Consider the following 23763-nt stretch of genomic DNA (forward strand, 5'->3'; position numbering starts at 1 on the left):
CCCACTTTTCTGGCTGTTTGATATGCCCTGTGGCAGCAGATGCCTTCTTTCAATGTGGCAACTCTTACAAAGTACTGTGATTAATTTACTCATTTCTGTTTTTCTTTAGACTGGAAGAGCCCTGAGGGCAGGGACCATGTGTTTTTTTTTTTTTTAATCCCTGTACTCCAGTGTGTAGCACAATGCCTGACACAGAATAAGAAATACGAAATCCTAAAGAGGTTCACTGACCGAGTGGTAGTGGTGACTTTTCTACCTGCTGACTTATGTTGCTGAGGTTGCATACGCTTTCTACTCAAACTCGTCTGAAGGATGACGCTCTGGAATCAACACTGGCAGTTACTCTTGGGTCCAAAATGGTATGCGTGTGAATGTACATATTGCATGTGTTTGTATGTATGTATTATGATATCAACTAAAGTAACTGTAGTTGTGTCTTCAAACACTCGTCTGCATCAAAAACATTAAGTCACCATGCTTCTTTTCCACACACTTTGCATGACATAAATACTTTTAAAGAATATAGTCTATTAAAAGAATAGAATGCTGCCCAATTTGGGTTTTATCTAATGCTTCCTTCTGATTAGATGGAGGCTATGAGTTCCCAGCCAGAATGATGTTGTGTCCTTTTCAGGCTCTCACATCTGGAGGCCCCTGATGTCTATTTATGCATCTGGAGTTAATTTTGATAACCCAGTCAAGACGCTGTCCTATGTCTTCCCTGCGTGGTTAACATTTTTTTTTCCTTCTTTTAACTGATAAACAATCTATGAGGAGACATTTTAAGACCACACAAATCCGGTTACTCATCAAAATTTCCTTCTGGATTCATTGATGATTCCTGCCTGTACCTATCTTTAATATGATGTCTGCAAGATGACTCTTCTGCAGTTAAAAGGAGTGGTGGTGGTGGTTTCATCATTAAACTGTGTCCAACTCTTTGCAATGTCTCAGTCTAAACTGGATCCTATGCAGGAGGAAAAAATGCCATAGAAGACATTATTGAATTATTGACAAAATCAAAATATGAATGGAAGATTAAATAAAAGCACTATATAAAAATTAAGGCTACTGAAATGTACTCTCAAGTGATTCACAAAAATCTGTGTGTATATGTATTCATATGAGAATGAATATATATGAGTATATGCTGGGAGCCGGCGAGAGACATTCCATTCGTGACAAAGGTCATGAGGAAGGAAGCTCGGCATACGCAAAGGCGGGATCGAGCCTCCGGAGTACCCCCGGATATTCTCGAGCATCTACCCCCAAAAAACCAGAGTCTGCCTACTTTATTGCTTTGTGCTCTCACCTCTGACTTTACTGGGGGCTGTCCCCCACCACCATCTCACTCTCTCTGTCAAAGAGCTAACTTACAGCTCCAATTAATAAAGTTCCTGGGCAATTAGGAGTGTTTATATCCAAACCCCTCAGATGGTTCTCTAACTCGCCTGACAAGTTTACCTGGACTCCTACAGCTATGCATACGATTGTTTACAGTCTCCCAGCCTCGAGAGGCACGGGAAGCTTAAGATATTCAAATAGCTTAGAGCCTCTCAGAGAGTTAGAAACTGTCAGAATAAAACTAGTACAAGATTTCATTGATGAGCCAATGCTTGTTGCCAAGTTTCCACATCCCCTGAATTGTATCCTTGAATGTGTATTAATTAATATAGTTGGTATGTAGAAAAAAAAGTAGTGGCCTTGGTGTTAGTAACTTTAGACCCTTAAGGTAATAAATGCTTTCCTTTGTAAACCCATTACACATCCGCCCTATAGGAATGCAATTTTATCTTCGAAAGATGGCGCCAAACCTTAAAATAATTACTCTTAGAGAAAATAAGTCTTTGTTGATAAGTCCTTGTCAAGAGTCATAAAATGTTAATAGGCCTTCTGGCCAGAAGATGATGTGAATCACCTAAACCATTTGTATATGATAAATCTGCAGGAAAGAAACCCTGGTTTTTGATAAGCATCAAAGACTGCTGACTTTGCATCCCCTATTATCCTCTATGTGTAACTTAGGGTATATAAGCCCCTGTTGAAAATAAAGCTATGGGCCTTGCTCACCAACGCTTGGTCTCCCCATGTCATTCTTCCCCTCAATTTTCAGCTGAGTGTCCATCTGGAGCGCGGATATCCTCTGCGACCATTTATTTGCCTGGGCTTCTAAGACCCACTCGAGAAGGCGTCTAAGGTGGGGCACCTTCCGCTATTTGAGAGGGCGCCTGCGGCCTCCGTGGTCAGAGCTAACCTGGTGTCACGGGTTATATTGATTTTCCGCGTAAATCAAGGCACTCAGCTTCTTTTCTCCACTGAATTTTCCTACTGAGCTATCCTCTTTTTATTACTCTTTATATCTCTAATTAACATTTGAATAGGTCGCCTAGCCGTCTCTCCTTCGAATACCCTGGATCAGCCGGGGCTGGACCTCGTCAAGTATATGCACACACACGCACACACACATAGAGGGAACATGTAAATGAGAAAGCAGATGGATGGGATAATTATTCAAAGGTAATGGGTGTTCCCTCTATTATTCCTATTCTTGAAACTTTTCTGTAAGTTTGAAATTATTTCCAAATAAATTAACAACAAGTGTTTAGCCATCTCTAGAATAAACATTTGGAGAAGGCAATGGCACCCCACTCCAATACTCTTGCCTGGAAAATCCCATGGACGGAGGAGCCTGGTAGGTTGCAGTCCATGGGGTCGTGAAGAGTTGGACATGACTGAACGACTTCACTTTCACTTTTCACTTGCATGCATTGGAAAAGGAAATGGCAACCCACTCCAGTGTTCTTGCCTGGAGAATCCCAGGGACGGGGGATCCTGGTGGGCTGCCTTCTATGGGGTTGCACAGAGTTGGACATGACTGAAGTGACTTAGCAGCAGCAGCAGAATAAACATTAGATGTCCCACATGAAGTGATGTACGTCTTTAGTGACTGGCATCAAATCAATTACCAAGGACCATTTCTCCTGGATGGAATGATCCCCAAGTTCCAGTCCCATAGGAGATCCTATGCTACCTGGTGAAACTTCTGTCTCCATGATGGTGCCCATGGCAACTACCAAGTAAATAATGGTGGTATTTTGAAATGGAAGACTCTAGTTTTGGTTGCATATGTCTCAGCTTCCTTTATTAAAAGGCAATGCAGAAATGAATGAAATGATACCTAAGGGTCTCGAATGTAAGGTGAAATGACAGAGGTCCCCGATGCAATGATATGAAACCTGGCATCAGCCCCTGCAAGCTCTGCTCAGTCCCCTTTCATGATGGCTGCATACTCCTTCTGGTGTTCAACCAGCTTCAGGAATACTTGATATTTCTTGTCATAATACCTGTAGGAAAAAAATAATCGTTGAATGATCTCAACAAAACTGCTGTGCAGCTTCCCCCAAGGTTTAGAAGAACAGGAATGTCTGTTTCGGTTTTGCAGACACTTCCCACTCTTTGGATGCGGACAGCACCCTGAGTCACATGTTTCACACCCACTATCTTTAACCTCCATGGGTGAATCTACATCTCCATTTTAGAGGTAAAGATTTTATATCTCAGAGCTAGCTGCTCAAGGAGGAAAATCTAAAAGAGTATCACTAAAAATGGGCAGAGCTGGAATTCAAACTCAGGGCTACCTGATTTCAAAGCCTCCACCATAACATAGTGAAAAACCCAGGGCTGACACAGGACTTTTCGCATTCTCAGCTTCAATAAGTATTGCATACATGACTACTCCACCCCTACTCCAGTTTAGTGACTGGTTTAAAGTCATAGCCTGCCCAGAGATGAGACTGAGTGTTTTAATCACCCTTTGCAGATTCTGCACCTGTGTTTCCTTTGCAGACTGCTTTATCTGGGAGTAAAACCCTATGAAAACATGACTAACGCCTCTCCTGGAGCTGCACCCTGCCTTCCAGGCATCCCACAGAGGACCCTGCTCTCCTGTACTCTCTGGCTGAGTCTTCAGATGAGACGTGTTAGAACTAGTGTTGCCCATGAGTCAGACAGCAGAGCAGCTGAAGCTACCTTGGCATCACAATCTTCAAAAGGACGATAGTAGCTAAGACCAGTTATACTTGCAGATGGCAGCTTGGCCCTTATTCCTTTTGGCTGGGAGAAAGGGTAAGGGGTTAATGAAACCTGTCTAACATGTCTTGGTAGATTCTGAGGTTCTTTGAAAAGAAGTCTTCATGAAGGAACTTTGGGGCAAGCTTGGGAATTGGGGGTGAGAGAGTGTAAAAGTAACCCTGGATTACACATAGGGACTTCTACCTGTAACACGCAGGGCTAAATGGATCAATAGAATACAACCCCCCAGTGCCACCCCACCCCCCACCCCAGCATTTCTACTTTAAGAATTCTGGTAACTTAAGAGCTGTGATGGGGCCAAACACAGGGTTAAGAAGTGGACTTTGAGGCCTGGGTTTGAATCTCAGCTTGGCCTCATTGCTAGTTGTGTGACCATGGATATTTTACTTAATCTATTCATTCCTAAATGTCCTATTTGTAAATGGGACAGCTCTCAACCTCAGCTCTCTACCTCAAGAGAGCTGGTATGTGAACTAAATGAGGTAATATTTGAGAAGCTCTTAGAACAGCACCAGGATCATAGCAAGTGATATCAACGCTGGCTATGGCTACTCCTTAAAATATTAGATTAGGTTCCAGTCTTATCATCAATCTCACTATATGTAGGTTCTATTAAAACTCACTCTATGAGCCTCCAAATTTATTAACCACAGAATGATTTGGGGAACAGCAATTTGCTTCTTCTAATGTTACTCTCTGACAGTCTAATGTCAATAATTTTTTTTTTCACTATATGAGATGGATTTTCTGACTCTGGGGACACTTCTAGAAGGGAGCTTGGGTCAGTATTCCTTCTCATATACTTGAAGATTTCCAGTTTTAATACTGAAACCTTCGCAGCAACTTTGTACAGTGGGAAAAGCATCAGCTTTTCAGGCAGAGAAGGCTAGGTGATTTGGGGGAACTTCTTTAAATGGTCTGAGTCTCAGTTTCCCCGCTGTTCGAGGGATGATAACAGTACCTAATGTCATAGAGTGACTGAACTTTAAATATGAAAATGAACACGAAGTACTCCCCAGGCTGTCACACTCTTACACACGTGAGCTAATGTTCTTATATCCTTCTAGTATTCTGAAATGTCAAGAGATGGATAGACTGTTATTCAGGCATAAAAAAGAATGAAATAATTAATGAAATTTGCAACCACATGGATGGACATAGAGATTATCATACTAAGTGAAGTCAGAAAGAGAAAAATACCATATAATATCACTTATACATGGCATCCAAAAAAAATTATACAAATTAACTATTTACAAAACAGAAATAGACTCACTGACATGGAAAACAAACTTATGGTTACCAAAAGAGAAAGGGAAGGAGGGATAAATTAGGAGCTTGGAATTAAAATACATACACTACTATATATAAAATAAATAAGCAACAAGAACTTACTGTATAGCACAAGGAACTATACTTAATATCTTGTAATAAACTATAATGGAAAAGAATCTAAAGAAGAATATATATATATATACACACACACACATACACACACATATGCACACATATATACATATCTGCATAACTGAATCACTTTGCTATATGCCTGACACATAACACAACACATTATAAATTAACTACACTTTAACAACAAAAAAAAAGAGAGATGGATAGACTATATTTTCCCTTTTTTATACATGGCAAGCTGAGGTCCCAAGGCACTTCTTTCCCTGTGCTTGTAATTTTTCAATCTTTTTTTTTATTGTGGTAAAATATACATACCACGGCTTCCCTGGTGACTCAGATGGTAAAGTGTCTGCCTTCAATTTGGGAGACCTGGGCTCGATCCCTGTGTTAGCAAGATCCCCTGGAGATGGAAATGGCAACCCACTCCAGTACTCGTGCCTAGAAAATTCCATAGACCAAGGAGCCTGGTAGGCTACGGTCCATAGGGTCACAAAGAGTCAGACACGACTGAGCAACTTCACTTCATACATAGCACGAAATCGACCGTTCTAGACATTTTAACCTGCACAATTTAGCAACATTAAGCACGTTCATATTACTGTGCAGTCATTGCCTCCATCTATCCACGGAACAGTTTTCACCTTGCAAAACTAAAACTCTACCCATTAAACAGTAACTTCCCTTTCTCTCCTTTTCCCTAGTCTCTAGCCACCACCATTCTATTTTCTGTCTCTCTGAATTCAACTATACTAGGTCCCTCATGTAAGTGGCATGCTATGCTAAGTCCTTTCAGTCGTGTTTGACTCTGTGCAACCCTATGGACTATAGCCCGCCAGGCTCCTCTATCCATGGGATTCTCCAGGCAAGAATACTGGAGTGGCTTGCCATTTCCTTCTCCAGGGAGTGGCATGTAAATAGAATCATATGATATTTGTCATTTTGTGACTGACTCTTTTCACTAACATAATGTCCTCAAGGCCCATCCACGTTGCAGCATATTTCAGAATCCTATTTTTTTAAGGCTGAATAATATTCGATCATATGTACATACCACTTTTTCTTCATGTATTCAACTGTCAGTGGACACCTAAGTTGCCTTCATTCAGCTACTGTGAATAATGCTGCTATGAACATGGGTGCCTAAATACCCAGAAGTGGACTTTCTGGGTTATATGATAATTCTATCTTTAAATCTTGAGAAACCACTGTATTATTTTCAACACAGGATGCACCATTTTACATTCCCACTAGCAGTGGGCAAGGGATCCAGTTTTTCTGCCCCCTTGTAAATAAAAGTGAAAAGTGAAAGTGTTAGTTGCTCAGTCTTTGTGACCCTATGGACTGTTGCCCACCAGGCTCCCCTGTCTATGGACTTCTCCAGGCAAGAACACTGGAGTGGGTGGCCATTCCCTTCTCCAGGGGATCTTCCCAACCCAGGGATTGAACCCAGGTCTCCTGCATTGCAGGCGGATTCTTTACCATCAGAGCCACCAGGGAAGCCCATACTAGTTATTTTTTGCTTTTTTGACAGTAGCCATCCTAATGACTGTAAATTGGTATCTCATTGTGGTTTTGATTTGCATTTCCCTAAAGATTAGTGATGTTGATCTTTTCATGTGCTTACTGACTGTATATTATTTTTGGAGAAATGTCTATTCAAGTCCTTTGCCCATTTTTGATTTGGGTTGTTGGTTTTCTTGGTGTTGAGTTTTAAGAGTTATCTGTATATGGATATTAATCCTTGATCAGATAATCCTCGATCCTTCCATCTTGGGTCCGTGTGGCACAGACCTGAGTGAGTGTTTTGTTCAGACAAGAACATGATTTGAGTCAAGATGTTGAGAAAGGCCCGGAAGGGAACCGGCTCTCTTTCCACTTGCAAATCTTCGGGCCACCTGTAGATGGTGCTAGAGCACCGTGTGTGTCTCCCTCGCAGAGGCCCGCTCCCAGCTGACAGCAAGAAACCAAGGATTCTTCTCAAAAGAACACGTGGGATCTACTCAAAGAACTGAAAAACAGACTTTCCTCAAAAGTCTTCGGAGGGTCAGTGAGGAGATGGAAAGAAGAATCTGTTTCTAATTTCAACAAAAGAGGGATGTTGCTAGCCCAGGGCTCCCACCGCCGCGGGGAACTCAGATCTCTCTCCATGTTCTGGCATTGAGGTCCTGCAGGTACTGGTCTGCTTTACAACCCCGGTATTTAGAGGGGTTTATATTCAGGGGATTAACAGCTCCCATTTGGAGATCTTCTAAGAAAATAAAAGGTGGATGGCTTTTTCCATGGACCATTCCACTCTGTTAAACATTGATTATGCTTTGGTGGGATCAGCACCTTTTCTTGTCCATTACATAAGGTAGAATTTGCTTTTATGTCTTAACCTCAAATACTTTCCTAAAACGATAAAGCCACTGGCACAATTGTTCCTTCATCTCTAAACTGAAAACCAGTGAGTCAGTATAGGTTCTTTTCATCTCTCGAATGGACTGTTGAAAAGTTTTCCATCTGGTCTCTCTGCTTCTACCCTTAGGCCCTCTCAAGCATCCTCTAAGAGGATCTTTCTAATATCTGCATCTGAACAGGTCCCACCACTCCTTAAAATTCACTATCTCCATTCTGCTGGTAGGATGAAACCTGAGGTCCTTAGCTCCCTCACAGCTCCCTATGAGAGGAACCCTCTGTTCCCCCCACACCCTGTTCCATTTCCTATCATCTCCCATCTCATACTTCGCATTTCAAGATTATGAGTTGTTTAGAGTTTCCTGAATATACTAGGCCGTTCCCACCTTTATAACTTGGCCTTTGTTATTCCCTCTACTGACAAAGTTCTTTTTGGTTTTGGTTTGACAATTTCTTTTAAGCATTTAAAGTCAGGTAAACTTAACCTCCTCTCAAAAGCTTTCCCTTACCCCTACAGGGTCAAATTTTCTTCTGCTGTGGGTTACTTTATCACCTGGTAATACTTTTATTATAAAACATACCTGTTTGTCCTGAAGTGATCTATTACATAAATAAGATTGTGTCTTACTCTCTCCTAAGTCCTGCCTAGATGTCAAAGAGCATAATGGCTCAAAGATAGGAGGGACTCAGTAAATAAGTGTTTTGTGAATTGGGGTTAAAACATTAATCAAAGTGATGGTGGTCTACTGTAGAGCACAGGGAACTATACTCAATATTGTAATAACTATAAAGGAACAGAATCTGAAGAACACACACACACACACACACACACACACACACACAGGCATGCATATATATAACCGAACTGCTGTGCTATATACCTGAAACTAACAGGATATTGTAAATCAAATATACTTCAATTAAAAAAAAAAAGTCATGTTGTAACCCTCAAAGTCACGTAATGCAAAGGCAAAGGGTGGAGAAACAGATAGATGCTACTGTGTGGGAAGACATGAGATTTCCATTTTAGGACAGATGAGACCAGATTTGCTGTTAATGATCTAAGGAAAAGAAATTGATTTGAAGTTCAAAGTTCAAAAGCTAATATTTGACCCCCAGGTCTGGCCCTTCCTAGCTCTGCAATCTTAGGGAATTGAAAAGGACTTTAGCTTTCTGAGATGTAGTTTTATCAACTATGAAATGAAAAGGCTGGCTTGCTGAGCCCCGCGGTCTATTCCAGCTCTAGAGTTGCATGTGTCTGTTGTTTTCATTCCTCAGCATTGTGGACAGAAAACATATAAACTTACCTTTTATCCTCATGGCTAGGAAACACAACTTTTCCAACTTTGCTCATTTTTGCCATTGCCTCCTGTCAAATAGAAAACAGAACACAGCTAAGTTGGAAAGTTAAAACCTAAGTGAGGCCTATCACAGGCAAAAACATGCTAATGAGAATTTATTTCCCCTTAAGAGATTCAGTGAGTTCATTTTTTTTCAACTTAATCTCTCTGGTGTTAAGATGAAAACCGAATGAATATTAAAAGTTACATCTACCACCACAAGCCTGGGCTTAATAAATGATTGCCTGTTGAGACCTCCAGTGCATAAAGATCCTGGAAAGCAAAGCACAAAAGTGATGGCTTGCAGGGGGCTATGGGAGGGAACTATTTCCACTTCCCATTGCCCGGACATGAGGGCCTGAGAAGGTAACAATCTGCCACTGAGACTGTTGTCCACTTAACTCACAACAGTAACTGAACAGAAGCCACTCTGCACCCAAACTTTAGGTTAGAATATTTAAGACCTCTTCATTTCACTTTCAGTTCTTTTCCCAGTAGTCTCTGCAACTGTGAGTACAGATGTGAGACCTCTGGGCTGAGCCTAACAGACTTGACCTCAGGACATTCTTGTCTTTGCAATGGGGCAGGTGGGCAGTCAGCAAGTTGCAGTGTCTTGGGTGGACATGGTTGGAATGAACAGCAGCAAGATCAACCACAGATTGCATTGGCTCCATTGCATGAAAGGAGAGGTCAGGTTTCCTTGGGTGGTCTCTCAATGTTGTTAAGTCCATGGGAAAGTTAGGGGAGTAGAGTGAACCCATACTTTGTGGAATCCAAAGTCTTGACTTTGGGAGATTGCAAGCAATAGCATGACAAAGCTCCTCAGAAGAGGTCCTGTCTTGGGAACAGCTATTGAACTCCTATTGTTAAGGATGTAGTCATTCTGGGGTCACATATGTACAACTTCTTACTCTATACATGTATTAATTACTATGTACCAGACACTGTGCTAGGAATACAGATTTGTGTAAGACATGCTCTATGGCCTAGAGAAACTCACATACTAGCAGAGGAGGAAAGAAACGTAAGAATCTGGCTACCACACAGAATGTGAAAGGCCTGGGCATCTTCAAAACATGCCCAAGTGTTTCCCTGAACATCCTTTCCACTTTACTGGTGATTTATTTATTTACATATACATACATATGTACTTATACAATTCTATAAATATTATATTTATTATTTATCACTAATTCTTGTGTGACAAGTCATGTACTTACTAGTTTATATTCCTTCTCTGCCTCTTCATCCTTTGTTCTAACCAGAATGTAAGCTACATAGGCTGGGAGATATGTCTGTTTGCAGCTTAATCTCAGTACCTGAAATATTCATAAAACATATCAAGCCCCTTCCATGTGCCAAGCACAGCATTCACTATATATGGAAAACAGAGATGAAGAATTAAGTGGTCCTTTCATCAAGGAGCTCACCATGGAATGGAAAAGACATTTACTGCGATCAAAATAGAATGTGATAAATACCATGCTAGAAGCAGATAAACTTCAATAGCTATTCAAGGATTAAGAAACTTGATACTTTTTCATCTACTAATCACTTATTTCATCTATTAATCACTTACACATATTTCCAATCTGGCAAATATGTTCTACCAGCTCTTTCCCAAGGATGCCATGGACATTCTGACTAGTTATCTGGTTTCCTGGTGTCCAGGGGTTTTAAAAGTGCTGTTTGGGAGATCAGAAATGCTGAGAGTAAGAAGCCCACTGACAGAAGGAAAAAAACAGCAGGCTTACTAAGGAGGAGGTTTGAAAAATTATGAAAAGTTATTGAAAAGGGAATCAAGGTGAAAGGATAAGAACCAACAAAGGGCAGTCTAGAGACAGTTTGTAAAAGAGCAACCATATCTTAGTGAGGTCACTGCTGTTCCACTTAGCAAGAATATTTAAAGAGCTCTGCTCACCCCAACGTAAGCCAGACATTCTCCTTCATAAACTAAATTCTGATTTCCTCTAAAGCAAGTCCCATGTGTTGCTGAGATGGGTGCAGTCATCCCCCCCACCAACTTTGCCACTAGGTCTCCTGTTTTGGGCTTGCTTCTTCCTTCACAGCGGTGCTCTGTTCTGCTCTGCCTGTTTTAGGGCAGACCTGCCTGCTCTGAATCTTGAAAATACCCTGGGGGAATCCTCAGCATTGGGCTTAGGCTTTAGACTTCAGCCGACATTCCAAGACCGCCTTCATGGGTGGGATCCAGGAAACTTGTATTATACAAGAAGCATCATAAATGTCACTTCCCTTCCCACCGTAATGGATGTGTAGACACATGGCAGATAGCAGGGAATTCTTTCTTCCTGTCTTCATGTTACTTTTGCTTATTTTTAAAATAAATTTTTGACGAATAAAAGCAATAGAGATTTCAAAGGTTTAACAAGAGGTTATTTTGTTTCTCACAAAAGTACAGATTTAAGACATTAAGCTGAGCTCAGGTCCTGATTCCACAGAAGGTCTTTCCTGACTCATCCTCACTGCATGCCTCCCACCCAGAATGAGTTATCTGCTACTCTAGAAACTTATGCTTCCATCTATCATAGCATTTATGACACAGTACCACAATTTTTTGTTACCACATCAGCTTCCCCAACTAGACTCCTGCTCCTTAAGCAGCAACTTTTTTAACCATTTCCACTGCCAAACTCAGCATCTGGTGTATCATACGTGCCCAGCAAATGTCTATGGGATGAGTGAACTTAAGGACCATACACATGAAGGAATGTTAAAATGGAAGTTTTGTCTGAGAGCTAAAGTTGACAGATATAAGATACCAAAGTGAGCTGGAAACAGACCACCCTGAAAGGGTAGCTGAGGACCCATAAATCAACTCTGAAACCTTTCATCCATGTGGAAGGTCAGAAAAAGAGGTGGAATTTTAGGAGGGAGCTGTGTGTGGACTGAGCATCAGGGCTCCTTCCAGGGGAGGGGGTGAGAGCATGGTTTCACTGATATCAACTAGTATCTGGACACATGTCCCTGATGTTGTGGGACAGGGTGGGCTGAGTGTACCTCTTGTCTGGAGGAGAAGTGCTAGCTGGCAGCTTTGGTATAGAAGTGAAGGAGGGTTGTCCTGGGATCAGCGAGTTCTGCCAGTGTCTGTCAGACTTCAAAAGGCATGACTGTTTTCCACAGACCCGAGGTGGCCATGGGTGAGAGGGCTTTGTGGGTTGTCTTAGATCCTGGCCAGTATGGCCATCTAATGAGGAGAGGGAGCCTGCACTGGGAACCTGCTATAAAGCACAGAAAGCTCAGCTCAGTGCTCTGTGATGTCCATGGTTGGGATGGGGGTGGGATGGCAGGGAGGTCCAAGAGAGAGGGGATATATGTGTACACATAGCTGATTCAGTTCACTGTACAGCAGAAATGAACACAACATTGTAAAGCAATTATATTCCAATTTAAAAAAAGAGAAAAAAGAAGCTGAGGCAACCAACTGGATTTTTAAGGAATTAAAAGAGCTACTAGAATGGAGAAGGACAAGGACAAGATACAATGAGATGTCTACAGAAGTGGAGAGTCTCCCTAAAAAATCTGCAATGGAGCCTAGCTGTAAACACATTTTTGACTTAGCACCAAGCCCATTTATGACACTGCTATTCAAGATAAGAACTTTCCTACACCTCTTAACTCTCTTCCTTTCCAGCTTCCAACCACATCTGAAGAACAAGAAGAAAGCTAACATATTCTTGGAGAGAAAGTGAATGAGGAAAAACAGAAGAATCTAATCACAGCCATCTCTTCATATCCCCAGCAGTCCTGGCTGGAGGAATGAGGAGCTGTCTTATCTCTAGATGAACGTTGAAGTGATGAGCATGATACATTTCTTGGTATTCTAATGTTGGAATTTTGGTTATGTCTCATGACTTACAGGGACCATAAAACCCATATTATCTAAGTGACTTTCTGCTTACTTAAGAAAGTAATGGGACTACCAAAATTTTTAAGTAGGCCAGAGAGAAACTAGCTAAAGTGCACAGATATAAAGGGACAGTGGGAGTAAAAAATATAGTTGTTTTTCAATTCTGTCTCAAAAATTATGTATATGTGCATAATAAACAATAGTTGAAAATATATTTAAAAAAATCAACAGGTTCAGGAGCATGGGTGGTTAGTTTTTTAGCGTTCACTTGTTTTTTTCTGTCTTCACTTGATACAGTGGCACAAAGGGATTTGATCATTTGAAGGAGAATAAAACAAAACTGCACTCTAAAAAAAAAGTGATGATTCTAGAGGCAATCAAAATGACTCGTGGTCATTCTCCTTTCTTCTGGGAGGCAGGGCTCATTAAGGATATTCGACACAATATGGAGAATACCCAGAGAACCTGTGCTGCCATCAGAAACGGCACTGCTGAGTTTTCCCATTTTTCCAAATCATTAACATAAAACTGAAACCTCATGAACCCACTGGCTGCAGTAAATCTGGAAATTACCACAGCATAACAATATGAATTTATTATGGACATGCTGACACGTGCTAAATATAGTCACCTCCCCCCCACAATGTATTTCTGTTCAAAAGGGTTTATTTGAAGTTGGCCTCAAAATTCATTCTTTTTGTCAGCAGGCAAGAGCCGGACAATCTGGATTTGTAGCACGCTACCCTCTTTGTTGGGGAGTCTAGACAGAAACAACGAAGACAGGGACTTTTCTCTTTCCTTTTTGCCCACACAATGAGAGCTTTTGAAAACAAAATATTTGGTAAAATCGCCTTTTAATCACTTCTTTTCTTTCTCTCTATAAGGCCGAGCTATAAATAAACCATGAAAGTTCACATTTGATAGTCACTTCTCTAAGAAAAAATAGGAGCCCTGTACCAGGGCCATGAAAGACCGCATTCATGGGGTATGACCCTTCCCTGCCGTGTCAAGGCCGAGATACCAGTCCGCACACACAGCTCACCACTTCCCTGGGAGCAGCGCTGGCAGCCACCAGGCCTGTGTAGGCCCAGGGAACTCCCAGTTCTCACGTCTTCCAGACTGGCTTGGGAGCCACCGGAGGGCTATAGGCTACACTGGGTGAGGTACCCAGGGAAGTCAGGTTCAAGAAAGGAAGGCGCTCATCAGCACCCATGGAGAAGAAGGGGATTCCAAGAGTGGCAGACAGAAATGTTGGCAATTTGGGGAGCAGGGGATTTGATACTTTCCCTCCCACCCAGGAGAAGGGGAACAATGACCTTAAGACTTTGGGAAGGCTGGCAGGTAGTCTAGACTTAGGCACCAAAGTGCAATGCATGTTTGGCAGTGTCGAGTCATGGTCTGCAGGGAAGAACAACCACAGCCTGACCTGGTGGGAGCTAGACTGTGACTCCCACAAGGCAGGAACCATGTCACTGTAAGTCTCACGCTTAACATGGTCCTAGCACATAAGGGCATAGTTGCTTGGTTAATGTTGGCTGAGCTGCTGAATGAAAGGGTGGTGACATTCATGACAGAGGTAATGGAAGATCACCAAATGGTGTTTCTAAAATAGCATACATGCGCTCCAGGGAGTGCTGGAGATGACCTACTAAGATTTCAGAAGAAAATATTGGGAGTGCTGCTTATATGACTTTTAGTCTGAGGAAATTAATTCAGCTTTAATATGCAGATTGTCACCAGTTCTAAAAGTTGGTCCACACATCAGCCATGAATAAGATGTGTGAGGTCTCCTAAAGGGAGGATGAGAGTGCTGCTACACCACCTCAGAGGCCAGCAGGGCACTCCATGCTGTGTCCCCAGCTTCCAGGGGTTTGCTATGTGTCGTCATTTATGTGTTCCAGGTTGGTAGGTTTATGTGCAAGTGTGCGTGTGCAGTTGCTAAGTCATGTCTGACTCTTTGTGACCCCATGGACTGAATAGCCAGCCAGGCTCCTCCATCCATGGGATTTCCCAGGCAAGAATACGGGAGTGGGTTGCCATTTCCTCCTCCAAGGGTCTTCTTGACTCAGGGATTGAACCTGTGTCTCCCACGTCTCCTGCTTTGCAGGTGGATTTTTTACCACTGAGTCACCTGGAAAGCTAATAAGTCAGATAGAAAAAGATAAATACTGTATGACATCACTTATATGTGGAATCTAAAAAATAATACAAATGAATTCATATGTAAAACAGTAGAGGACAAACCAGTGTTTATCAATCGGGACAAGGATGGAAGGATGGGTAAGATGGGAGTAGGAGATTGAGAGAAATAAATTATGTATAAAATAGATAAGCAATAAGCATATACTGTACTATTGTATAGCACAGGGAATCAGTCTTTATCTTGTAATAGCTTCATGGAGTATAATCGGTAAAAATACTGAGTCACTATGCTGTATACTTGAAATTAACATAATATCATAAATCAACTATACTTTAATTAAAAAAAGAAAAAGAATACTGTTTGATATATACAGAGGCACATACAAAATCATTTAGAAATCATCAATAATCATTTAAAAAATCATTAAAAACTCATCTGGCCATAGACAGTGTACCTTCAGCTATTGCATAATGTTAGTATGATGCTATTATGATGAAATAGTATCTTATTTCAGCTCTATTTCAGTTGTTTTATTTGTAAATAATCTACAAGCACAGTAGAATATGCATGTGCTTTTTCATAAATAAGTTTCCATGTATTTAGGATGTAAGTTCAATTTCTTTTTAAACTGATGGAGTTTATGAGCCAAAAAGCAAGGTGTCCATTGGCCCAGCAGTCAACTCCCATGGTTGTTGCTAGGTGACCAGTTCAGCCAAGATACTGCAGGTGCTACTTTGTGCTGTGCATTGTACTAATCACTTTATGTACATGACTCTTTAAATTCTCAAAATGACTATGACACAGATATCATCATCTATCTTCACTTTATGGGCCAAGTGAATGGAGAGAGTATGAGGAATTTGCCCAAGGTAAGAAAGCGAATATGCAGTAAAGCTAGAATTCAGACCCACCTCTGACTCCAGGCTTTTGCTTAGCCCTACACTCAGGCGTGACCCTCCTGTCCTCCTTGCAACGCAAAAACCTCGTGCCTGAGTCCCCTGGTGGTGGTGGTTTAATAAGTAGTGTCAACTCTTGTGACTCCGTGGATTGTAGCCTGCCAGGCTCCTCTGTCCATGGGATTTCCCAAGAACACTGGAATGGGATGCCATTTCCCTCTTCAAGGCAGCCACCAGGGAAGCCTTGAGTCCCCTGGGCTTGAGTTCAAATCCCACTTCTGCTGCTGATTAGCCGTGTGATCGATGTGTGTGCGTTTGTGAGACACACCAATACAGAACACTGTACCTTTTTTCAAAGGTGCTGACACATAGCTCTGAAATACATGAATCTGCCTTCTTGAGGAACTCTGACTCATTTGACTGGAACAACAAGTTCACATGCTAATGTGTGGGCTGAGGCACATGACCCCTCTGAAGAAAAACAAAGTATAGCAATGTGATTCTCCTCCAGCAAGTGTTAAGAAATGGCTCGTTGTTCTCCTATTTATTTTGTTTTTCGTTTTGACACACTCATCTTTTGACCTGCACCTGGTATTCTGTGTAACCTCCGTGACAACAACAATTGAGAGGCAAGAAAGGATGAGAGAAAGGAAAGTAAGTCTGTATCACGAATCATGACAAAGACTCACGCCTCATTTATAATTTTAAATACATGGCATCAATCTACCTAACCTGTATGTGAAATTATATTGTTAATTTATCTGCATCCTTGCTTACTATTTCTTCCTTGGCTTTCACATCTACTCCTTCCTTGTGAATCTAAGCTCTATGAAATCAGGTCCTTGGCTTTCTTATTCATTGATGTATCCTTAGCTTTTAGGAGGATGTTAGCTGAAGGTTATTTGAAAGTATACACTAATTAAGTGTCTGTTCTGGTGAGGCACTGTGTATCTATATCTTGCCTCATTTGATGCTCACAAACATTCTGTAATGAAGGACTTATTATCTAAATTTATAATGAGGAAACAGAGGCTCAGAGCGGTTAAGTGACTTTCCTAAGCTAGTAGACGGATTAGCTAGGATTTGAAACTTGCTTTAACTCATGAATAAGACCAGGCCTATTCCTTGACAATCTCACAGTTAATCGATTTCCAGCATTAGTTCAAGACAGTTTATCTTGCTCTGATGACTTTAAGGCCCTGTTAAACCCTAAAAGCTTGCTTTCTCCACCATCAAAGACAAATTCAATTATAGTTATGATATTGTGCTCACAAAGGCAGGAAGATTCGTTGATGTATGGAAAGACTGTTCATATTAATTTTTGAAGCAAACAAAATTATTGCCAGCTGTATGACCCTGAGTAAGGCTCTAGCCTTCCCTGGGACTCACTTTCCTTATCAGCAAAATAAAGGGATTGGATTAGATTATTTCTAAAATCTTTGCCAGCTTTGCAATCTGTTGGTTCCATGTACATGTCTTTTTTTGATTAACTTTCAGTTGACAAATGAACCAGTTACTCTCAATGGTACATTTTATTTTATTTATTTATTTTATTTAACTAGGTTCACTCTAAGAGGCAATATACCTACCATGTTTCCCCAGCAAGGTACAGCCTATTCCAACTCAGTCATACAATCATGGCAGAGGGGAGAAGTCCCATAATAGGTAAGGATACCTACCACTGTGATATTTTGAGATGCAGTCCTAATACAGGGCCTGGTTGCAAAGGGGTTGGGCCCTAAAATGAATAGCTGAGCAACTATTCATCCTACTTACATTGGTTTGACTTGGATCTTATGAGTTTTCTCAAAGGCAAAATATCAAGCTTCTTGCTAAAAGCATCCGATTATAGACTTCAAAACTGCAAGCTATCACCCATTTAATAATCTGTTATTGATTGAAAAAGAAATGCTCCTGCTGATATTTCTGGCTGAGTACTGCAGTGAGCTATGACAGAAATACTACTATTAATAATAACTCAACAACAAAAATAATAATGGCAGCTAATGGCCCAATACTCTATTAAACACTTTGTTGTTGCTGTTGTTGAGTCACTAAGTTGTGTATAATTCTTTGCGACCTCACTGACTGTAGCTTGCCAGGCTCCTATGGAATTTTCCAGGCAAGAATACTGGAGCCAGTTGCCATTTCCTACTCTCTCTAAGGGATCTTCATGACCCAAGGATTGAACTCGTGTCTCTTGTGTCTCTCGCATTGCAGGTGGATTCTTTACCATTGCGCCACTTGGGAAGCCCCATTAAACACTTTACCTACTTCACATCCCCAACTGAAAGATGAGGAGACAAACAGTTTTGGAATTCTATTCTTAACCATTCACTGTGGAACAAAGGCTTTGGTGATAAAAGAGACCATAATTCAAACCCTGCTGCTGCTGCTGCTGCTGCTGCTAAGTCGCTTCAGTCGTGTCTGACTCTGTGAGACCCCATAGACGGCAGCCCACCAGGCTCCGCCATCCCTGGGGTTCTCCAGGCAAGAACACTGGAGTGGGTTGCCATTTCTATCTCCAATGCATGAAAGTGAAAAGTGAAAGTGAAGTTGCTCAGTCGTGTCCGACCCTTAGTGACCCCATGGACTACAGCCTACCAGGCTCCTCCATCCATGGGATTTTCCAGGCAAGAGTACTGGAGTGGGGTGCCTTGCCTAGCTCTGCCATTTAACACTCTGATTCTCAGTTTTAAAAATGGGAATCTTAATACCTATTGTATAGGTATATTGCTATGAAATAAATGATTAAAAGCATGCTGCTGCTGCTGCTACATCGCTTCAGTCGTGTCCAACTCTGTGCGACCCCATATTCGGCAGCCCACCAGGCTCCGCCGTCCCTGGGATTCTCCAGGCAAGAACACTGGAGTGGGTTGCCATTTCCTTCTCTAATGCATGAAAGTGAAAAGTGAAAGTGAAGTCGCTCAGTCGTGTCCAACTTTTAGCGACCCTGTTGTTATTATTACTACTACTATTTACCCATCAACTGAAACAAACCTTATTTTCCCAGAAGCTTTATTAAAAGTAAGAGTTAACATGCATCACTAATACTTGGATATATGTTTCAGGTTGGTGGGGTGGGTGGATTAGGGAAGGCGATGGATGTTAACAATCTCATGGCTCCTTATCATCCTTTCTGGATGATTGCTTCTCCATCTGCAAGCAAAAACCTCTACTCTGAGTTCTATGCCATCTAACGATAGAGATATAATCATACTTGGTTCCTCTGCATCTCTGTGCTGTCATCATTAGCCTCTTGTTGATGGCAAACGAGCCCAAGGCTTAGATATCATCTCCCTAAACGAGCCTAAGGCTTAGATATCGTCTCCCTAAACGAGCCCAAGGCTTAGATATCGCCTCCCTATCCATCTAGGGGTCTGTCATCGTCATGTAAGACTTCAGGGTCTGTTTACAAGACCCATCCAATGCTTGAGACTTATGGTTTTGAAGTGTTTTCAATATTATAATTGCCACTTTTTGACTTCAGTTGCCCATTAATTTAATCTTGTTTGCCACATCATTCCTATCATATGTCTTCCTCCACCTGACAGTTATTGCCAGAATCTCAGTCCCTTTTTTCAGTCTATATACCTTTTATGACTTATTTCTTCCATATATAGGGGTGAGTCCCTGTCCATTAAATCAAACACTGCTCAATAAGAGTCACCACTAATTCTCTTTTATTTGTCAAACTCAATTGATACATCTAATCCACAGACATTCCTTAGCAGGAATATGCTTCATTTATGACTGTAGGAGAAAAACAAAGTTTAGGAAGGAGTGGGCTGAGGGGAGGTTGCAACTTGAGAAAATACAGGATCCTGAAAGTTCTCAGGGTCCAAATACCTTGGAAATTTACACTTCCTGTTTCAAAGCTAATTTTGTATCATGAAGATTTTTTTGGTCAACAGATCAGGCACCATAATTGATAGCAGAAAATAAAAATGTAATGGCATTAACATTTTTTAATGTTCCAAATTTGATATATTTTATTATACTCTGTTGTAAAACCAAAAATCCCCCCATTGCACAGAGGCTAATATCCTATAAGATCATGAAAAAGTGGTGTAGAACATGCAAGACATGATGACTGAGCTCCAAGGGATGTTGGGTAGTCACTAGTCAATTTCTCTGTGTTTAGGCTGGTAAATAACCAAATTTTCTACGACGCAGGTATTTTTCCATCTATTTTGTCCTCCACACTCCTTAAAGCTCCATGTTTTAGATTTCCAACTCTCCTAGATCAGAGTCATATTAGAAGTGGGGCATGCATATCCTGGTCTAGCCTTTGGGTTGGCCTTAGACTGCTCTATGGTACAGATGTGCTTCCGGCTATGCCAGAATGCATTTCAAACCTACATTAGGAGGACAAAGACAAGCAGAGAGGATGAGTCTGAAACCAGGAGTAGAGGAGGCTGAAGATGTTGGCAAAGCACCAAAAGCATGAGAAAGCCAGGAGGGAAGCTGGGAAGGAAGGAGAGAGCAGAGGTACACAGGGTAAAGAAAGCACGGCAGGCCGGTCCAGGATAACTCATATGTGTCCTTTTAAGTTGGTTTATAAGGTTTTTTTGTGTCCCAAAGCCCCCTCTATCTTAGCACTTGGCATGCAGTAGGATAAATGTCTGTTTACTTATATGTTTCTTACACTAGACAGTGAGAGCTCAGAAGAGAGAGGCCATTAATTTTACCAGTATCCTCAACAATAGATATAATGTGACTTTTCAATAAGTAATGTTGAGAGAGTAAAAGAACGAATGAGTAGATAGATCAATGAATGAACGAATCAGGGATGGGCTATATGTACAAATCAACTTTAGGATCTCCCTCAATTGTACTTTTTGGTATTTCCTGTCAGGTCAACCTATTCTTCACTTTCAGATATCACACAGTTAAGATCATGGGCTCTGGACTGACTAGATCAGAGCCTTGGCTCTTTTAACTGAATGGCTTAGGCAATTTAATAACCTCTTTATGCCTCGGTTTACTCATCTATAAAATAGAAACAATAGAAATAATTACTCATAGAGTTAGTAAGACAAGAGAAAATATATGCAAACCATCTAATTTAGTGCCTGGCACAAGTGAGAGCTAAAAAATTTGTTATTTTTATAAAAATCTCCACTATCTCCATCCCAGCACTATACAGGATCTTATATTGTTTTCTTGAGCACTACTATTTAAAGACAGCACCTCCTAATCTTCTGCTACATGTGACATGCTGCCTTGGCAGTGGATTGATAAAAAGCATGGAATGAAGGCATTGCTCAACCCTGAATACCAGCTGATGCCTCTGGTTAATGCAGGGAAGGAAGAAGTACAATAAGCAGAATGGGGCCTGTAGGCAATAAAAGTTGTAGGAGCTTGTAGGTTTAGAAATACAGAGTTTATTTTTGGGTTGGACTTCCAGGCCTTTTACATAAAACAAAGAAAATAACACCTATGTCAGCTGTGTTTATGAACATGAGCTTGCGCTAGCTTTCTCAAAACATAGGGAATTCAGTCTACTTCCCTCTGTTTACTAAGTTATTGACAAACACATGATGTACTGGAAAGAAGACTGACCTGGAAATCAGGAGGCTCTGGTCCTGTATGAATCTCAGTCTGGGCTCTGTAATTTTGAATGAATTGCTTCCTTTCTTTGGATACTAGTTTCCTCATCTCCAAAACAAGAAGTCTGAGTCAGATAATGTTTTATTGTTCAACAAATAGTTATTGAGGGCCTACTGTGTGCCAGACATTGTACTAGGCACTGTGGATACATAAGTGAATCAGATGGCTCTGATCCTTGACCTCATGGAGTTTAGAGTCTATTAGAAAAACACAGGAGCTATGTGAGAGCGCCAGATGGAGACAAAACTAGTTTGGGGGCTTAGCGAACTATCTGAAAGTTCACAAGGACATGGGCAAACAGTTAAAGAAAATTGATGAAGAGGGTCCCAGGCTGAAGAAAAGGCATATTTGCAGGTCCCAGGATAATATGGCTCATTCAAAGAACTAAAAGAAGTCCAAGGTGGTTTGAGTAGACAGAATGCAGGCAAAGAGTGAAAACAGACAAAGCTACAAATGAAGGCAGGAATAGGTTCTGGGGTGGCCTCTTAACATCATGTTAAAGGTTTCCGACATTATGCCAAAGTCAAGGGGAAGACATTGAAGATTTTTAAGCTAAAGCATCCTATTCAAGTTTGTAAAAGATCACTTTGGCAGATGTGTAGAGAATGGATTAGAGTGGTAAAAGTGGTGGTAGGGAACCCATTCAAGAGGCTCTTAGAGAAGTCCAGGTGAGAGCTGATGGTGGCTTGGACTAGGGTGGGACTGTGGAATTAAAGCAAAGTGGAGAATTAAAGAGACACAATGAGTAGTTTAGAAGGAGACCAGGAGAGACCAAAGTGGAGGAAGAAGAAGAGGGTGGGCTCCAAATGTCCTTGAGGTCCTGGCAGAAGTGATTAAGTAGATGTGGTACCATTACCAATACTGCCATGTCCTAAGCTAGCTCCAGTTTTGCAGGCAAAGGTGGAGATGCTGAGTTCAGGTTTGAACCTGTTTAAGTTGAGATGCCTGCGAGACCTTTAAGTGTAGATGTAGAGCTGCTTGCATATCAATAGAAAATGAATCCTTAGAAGTGGATGAGAGGGACAAAATGTTATAGAAGACCAACACAGAATTCTAGGTAGAGGAGAGACAGGAGCTGACAAGGAATCTGGAAAACAGCGTTACGAGCATCTCAGTAGGAGGAAAATCAAGAAAGTATGCTGTCAATGGGAAAGTGTTTCCAAATGAACTTATCTATGAAACAGGAACAGACTCACAGCCAGAGAGAACAGACTTGTGTTCGCCAAGGGGAGGGAGAGTGAGTGGGGGAATGGACTGGGAATTTGCAGGTAACAAGGTCCTACTGTAGGCATAGCGAACTATATTCAGTATCCTGTGATAAATCATAATGGATAAGAATACAAAAAGAATGCATATATATATTTATATATGAATAATGGAATTACTTTGCTGTACAGTGGAAATTAACACAATATTGTAACTCAACTATACTTTAATCAAGTTAAAAAAAAATAAGAAGAAAAGTGTTTCAATGAAGTGAGTACGCCACATTGCAAACTGCTGCTCAGGGTAAAGCAGGGTAAGGCCTGGACAGTCCTTTGTGGTGTACAATGACCTAGGTTAGCATTAGTGACCTAAATTAGCATGATTCTGGTAGATTTGTGGAACAGGAAGGCAGATCATCTTTGGTTGAGGAGAGAGGTGGTGTGTAAGAAAATCATGACAGGGCTTCCCTGGTGGCTGAGTGGTAAAGAATTCTCCTGCCAATGCAGGAGACATGGGTTCAATCCCTGATCTGGGAAGATCCCACATGCCACAGAGCAACTGAACCCCTGTGTCAAAACTATTGAGCCTGTGCTCTAGAGCCCACACACCACAACTTCTGAAGGCCGCGTGCCTAGAGCCCATGCTCAGCAACAAGAGGAGCCGCCCCAGTGAGGAACTGGTGCACAGCAACTAGAGAGTAACCCCCGCTCACCACAAGCAGAGAAGAGCCCGCAGAGCAACGAAGACCCGGAACAACCAAAACTAAATAAATAGATCTATTTAAAATAAAGAAAATCA

At 41.4% G+C, this 23763-nt stretch overlaps 1 protein-coding gene and 1 long non-coding RNA gene across 18 annotated transcripts in view; one reads left to right on the top strand and one right to left on the bottom strand.

The window, feature by feature from the left end:
- Positions 1–3125: 3125 nt before the first annotated feature.
- FGGY (FGGY carbohydrate kinase domain containing) overlaps positions 3126–23763 on the bottom strand; it is a 508405-nt gene continuing 487767 nt past the window's right edge. For all 17 annotated transcript variants that reach the window (XM_044944924.2, XM_044944922.2, XM_044944923.2 and 14 more), the window contains 2 exons: positions 9207–9268; positions 3126–3344 (listed from right to left, as the gene is read on the bottom strand). In XM_044944924.2, the coding sequence (XP_044800859.1) occupies positions 3263–3344; positions 9207–9268 (144 nt within the window). In that variant the 3' untranslated portion in view covers positions 3126–3262. The remainder of the gene's footprint in view (positions 3345–9206; positions 9269–23763) is intronic.
- Positions 16663–18655, top strand: LOC102406324. Its single transcript, XR_326648.3, has 3 exons — positions 16663–16800; positions 17709–17811; positions 18367–18655. It is a non-coding gene; the product is annotated as an uncharacterized LOC102406324 (long non-coding RNA).

The sequence above is a fragment of the Bubalus bubalis genome, chromosome 6, assembly GCF_019923935.1.
Source record: "Bubalus bubalis isolate 160015118507 breed Murrah chromosome 6, NDDB_SH_1, whole genome shotgun sequence".
Taxonomy (NCBI): domain Eukaryota; kingdom Metazoa; phylum Chordata; class Mammalia; order Artiodactyla; family Bovidae; genus Bubalus; species Bubalus bubalis.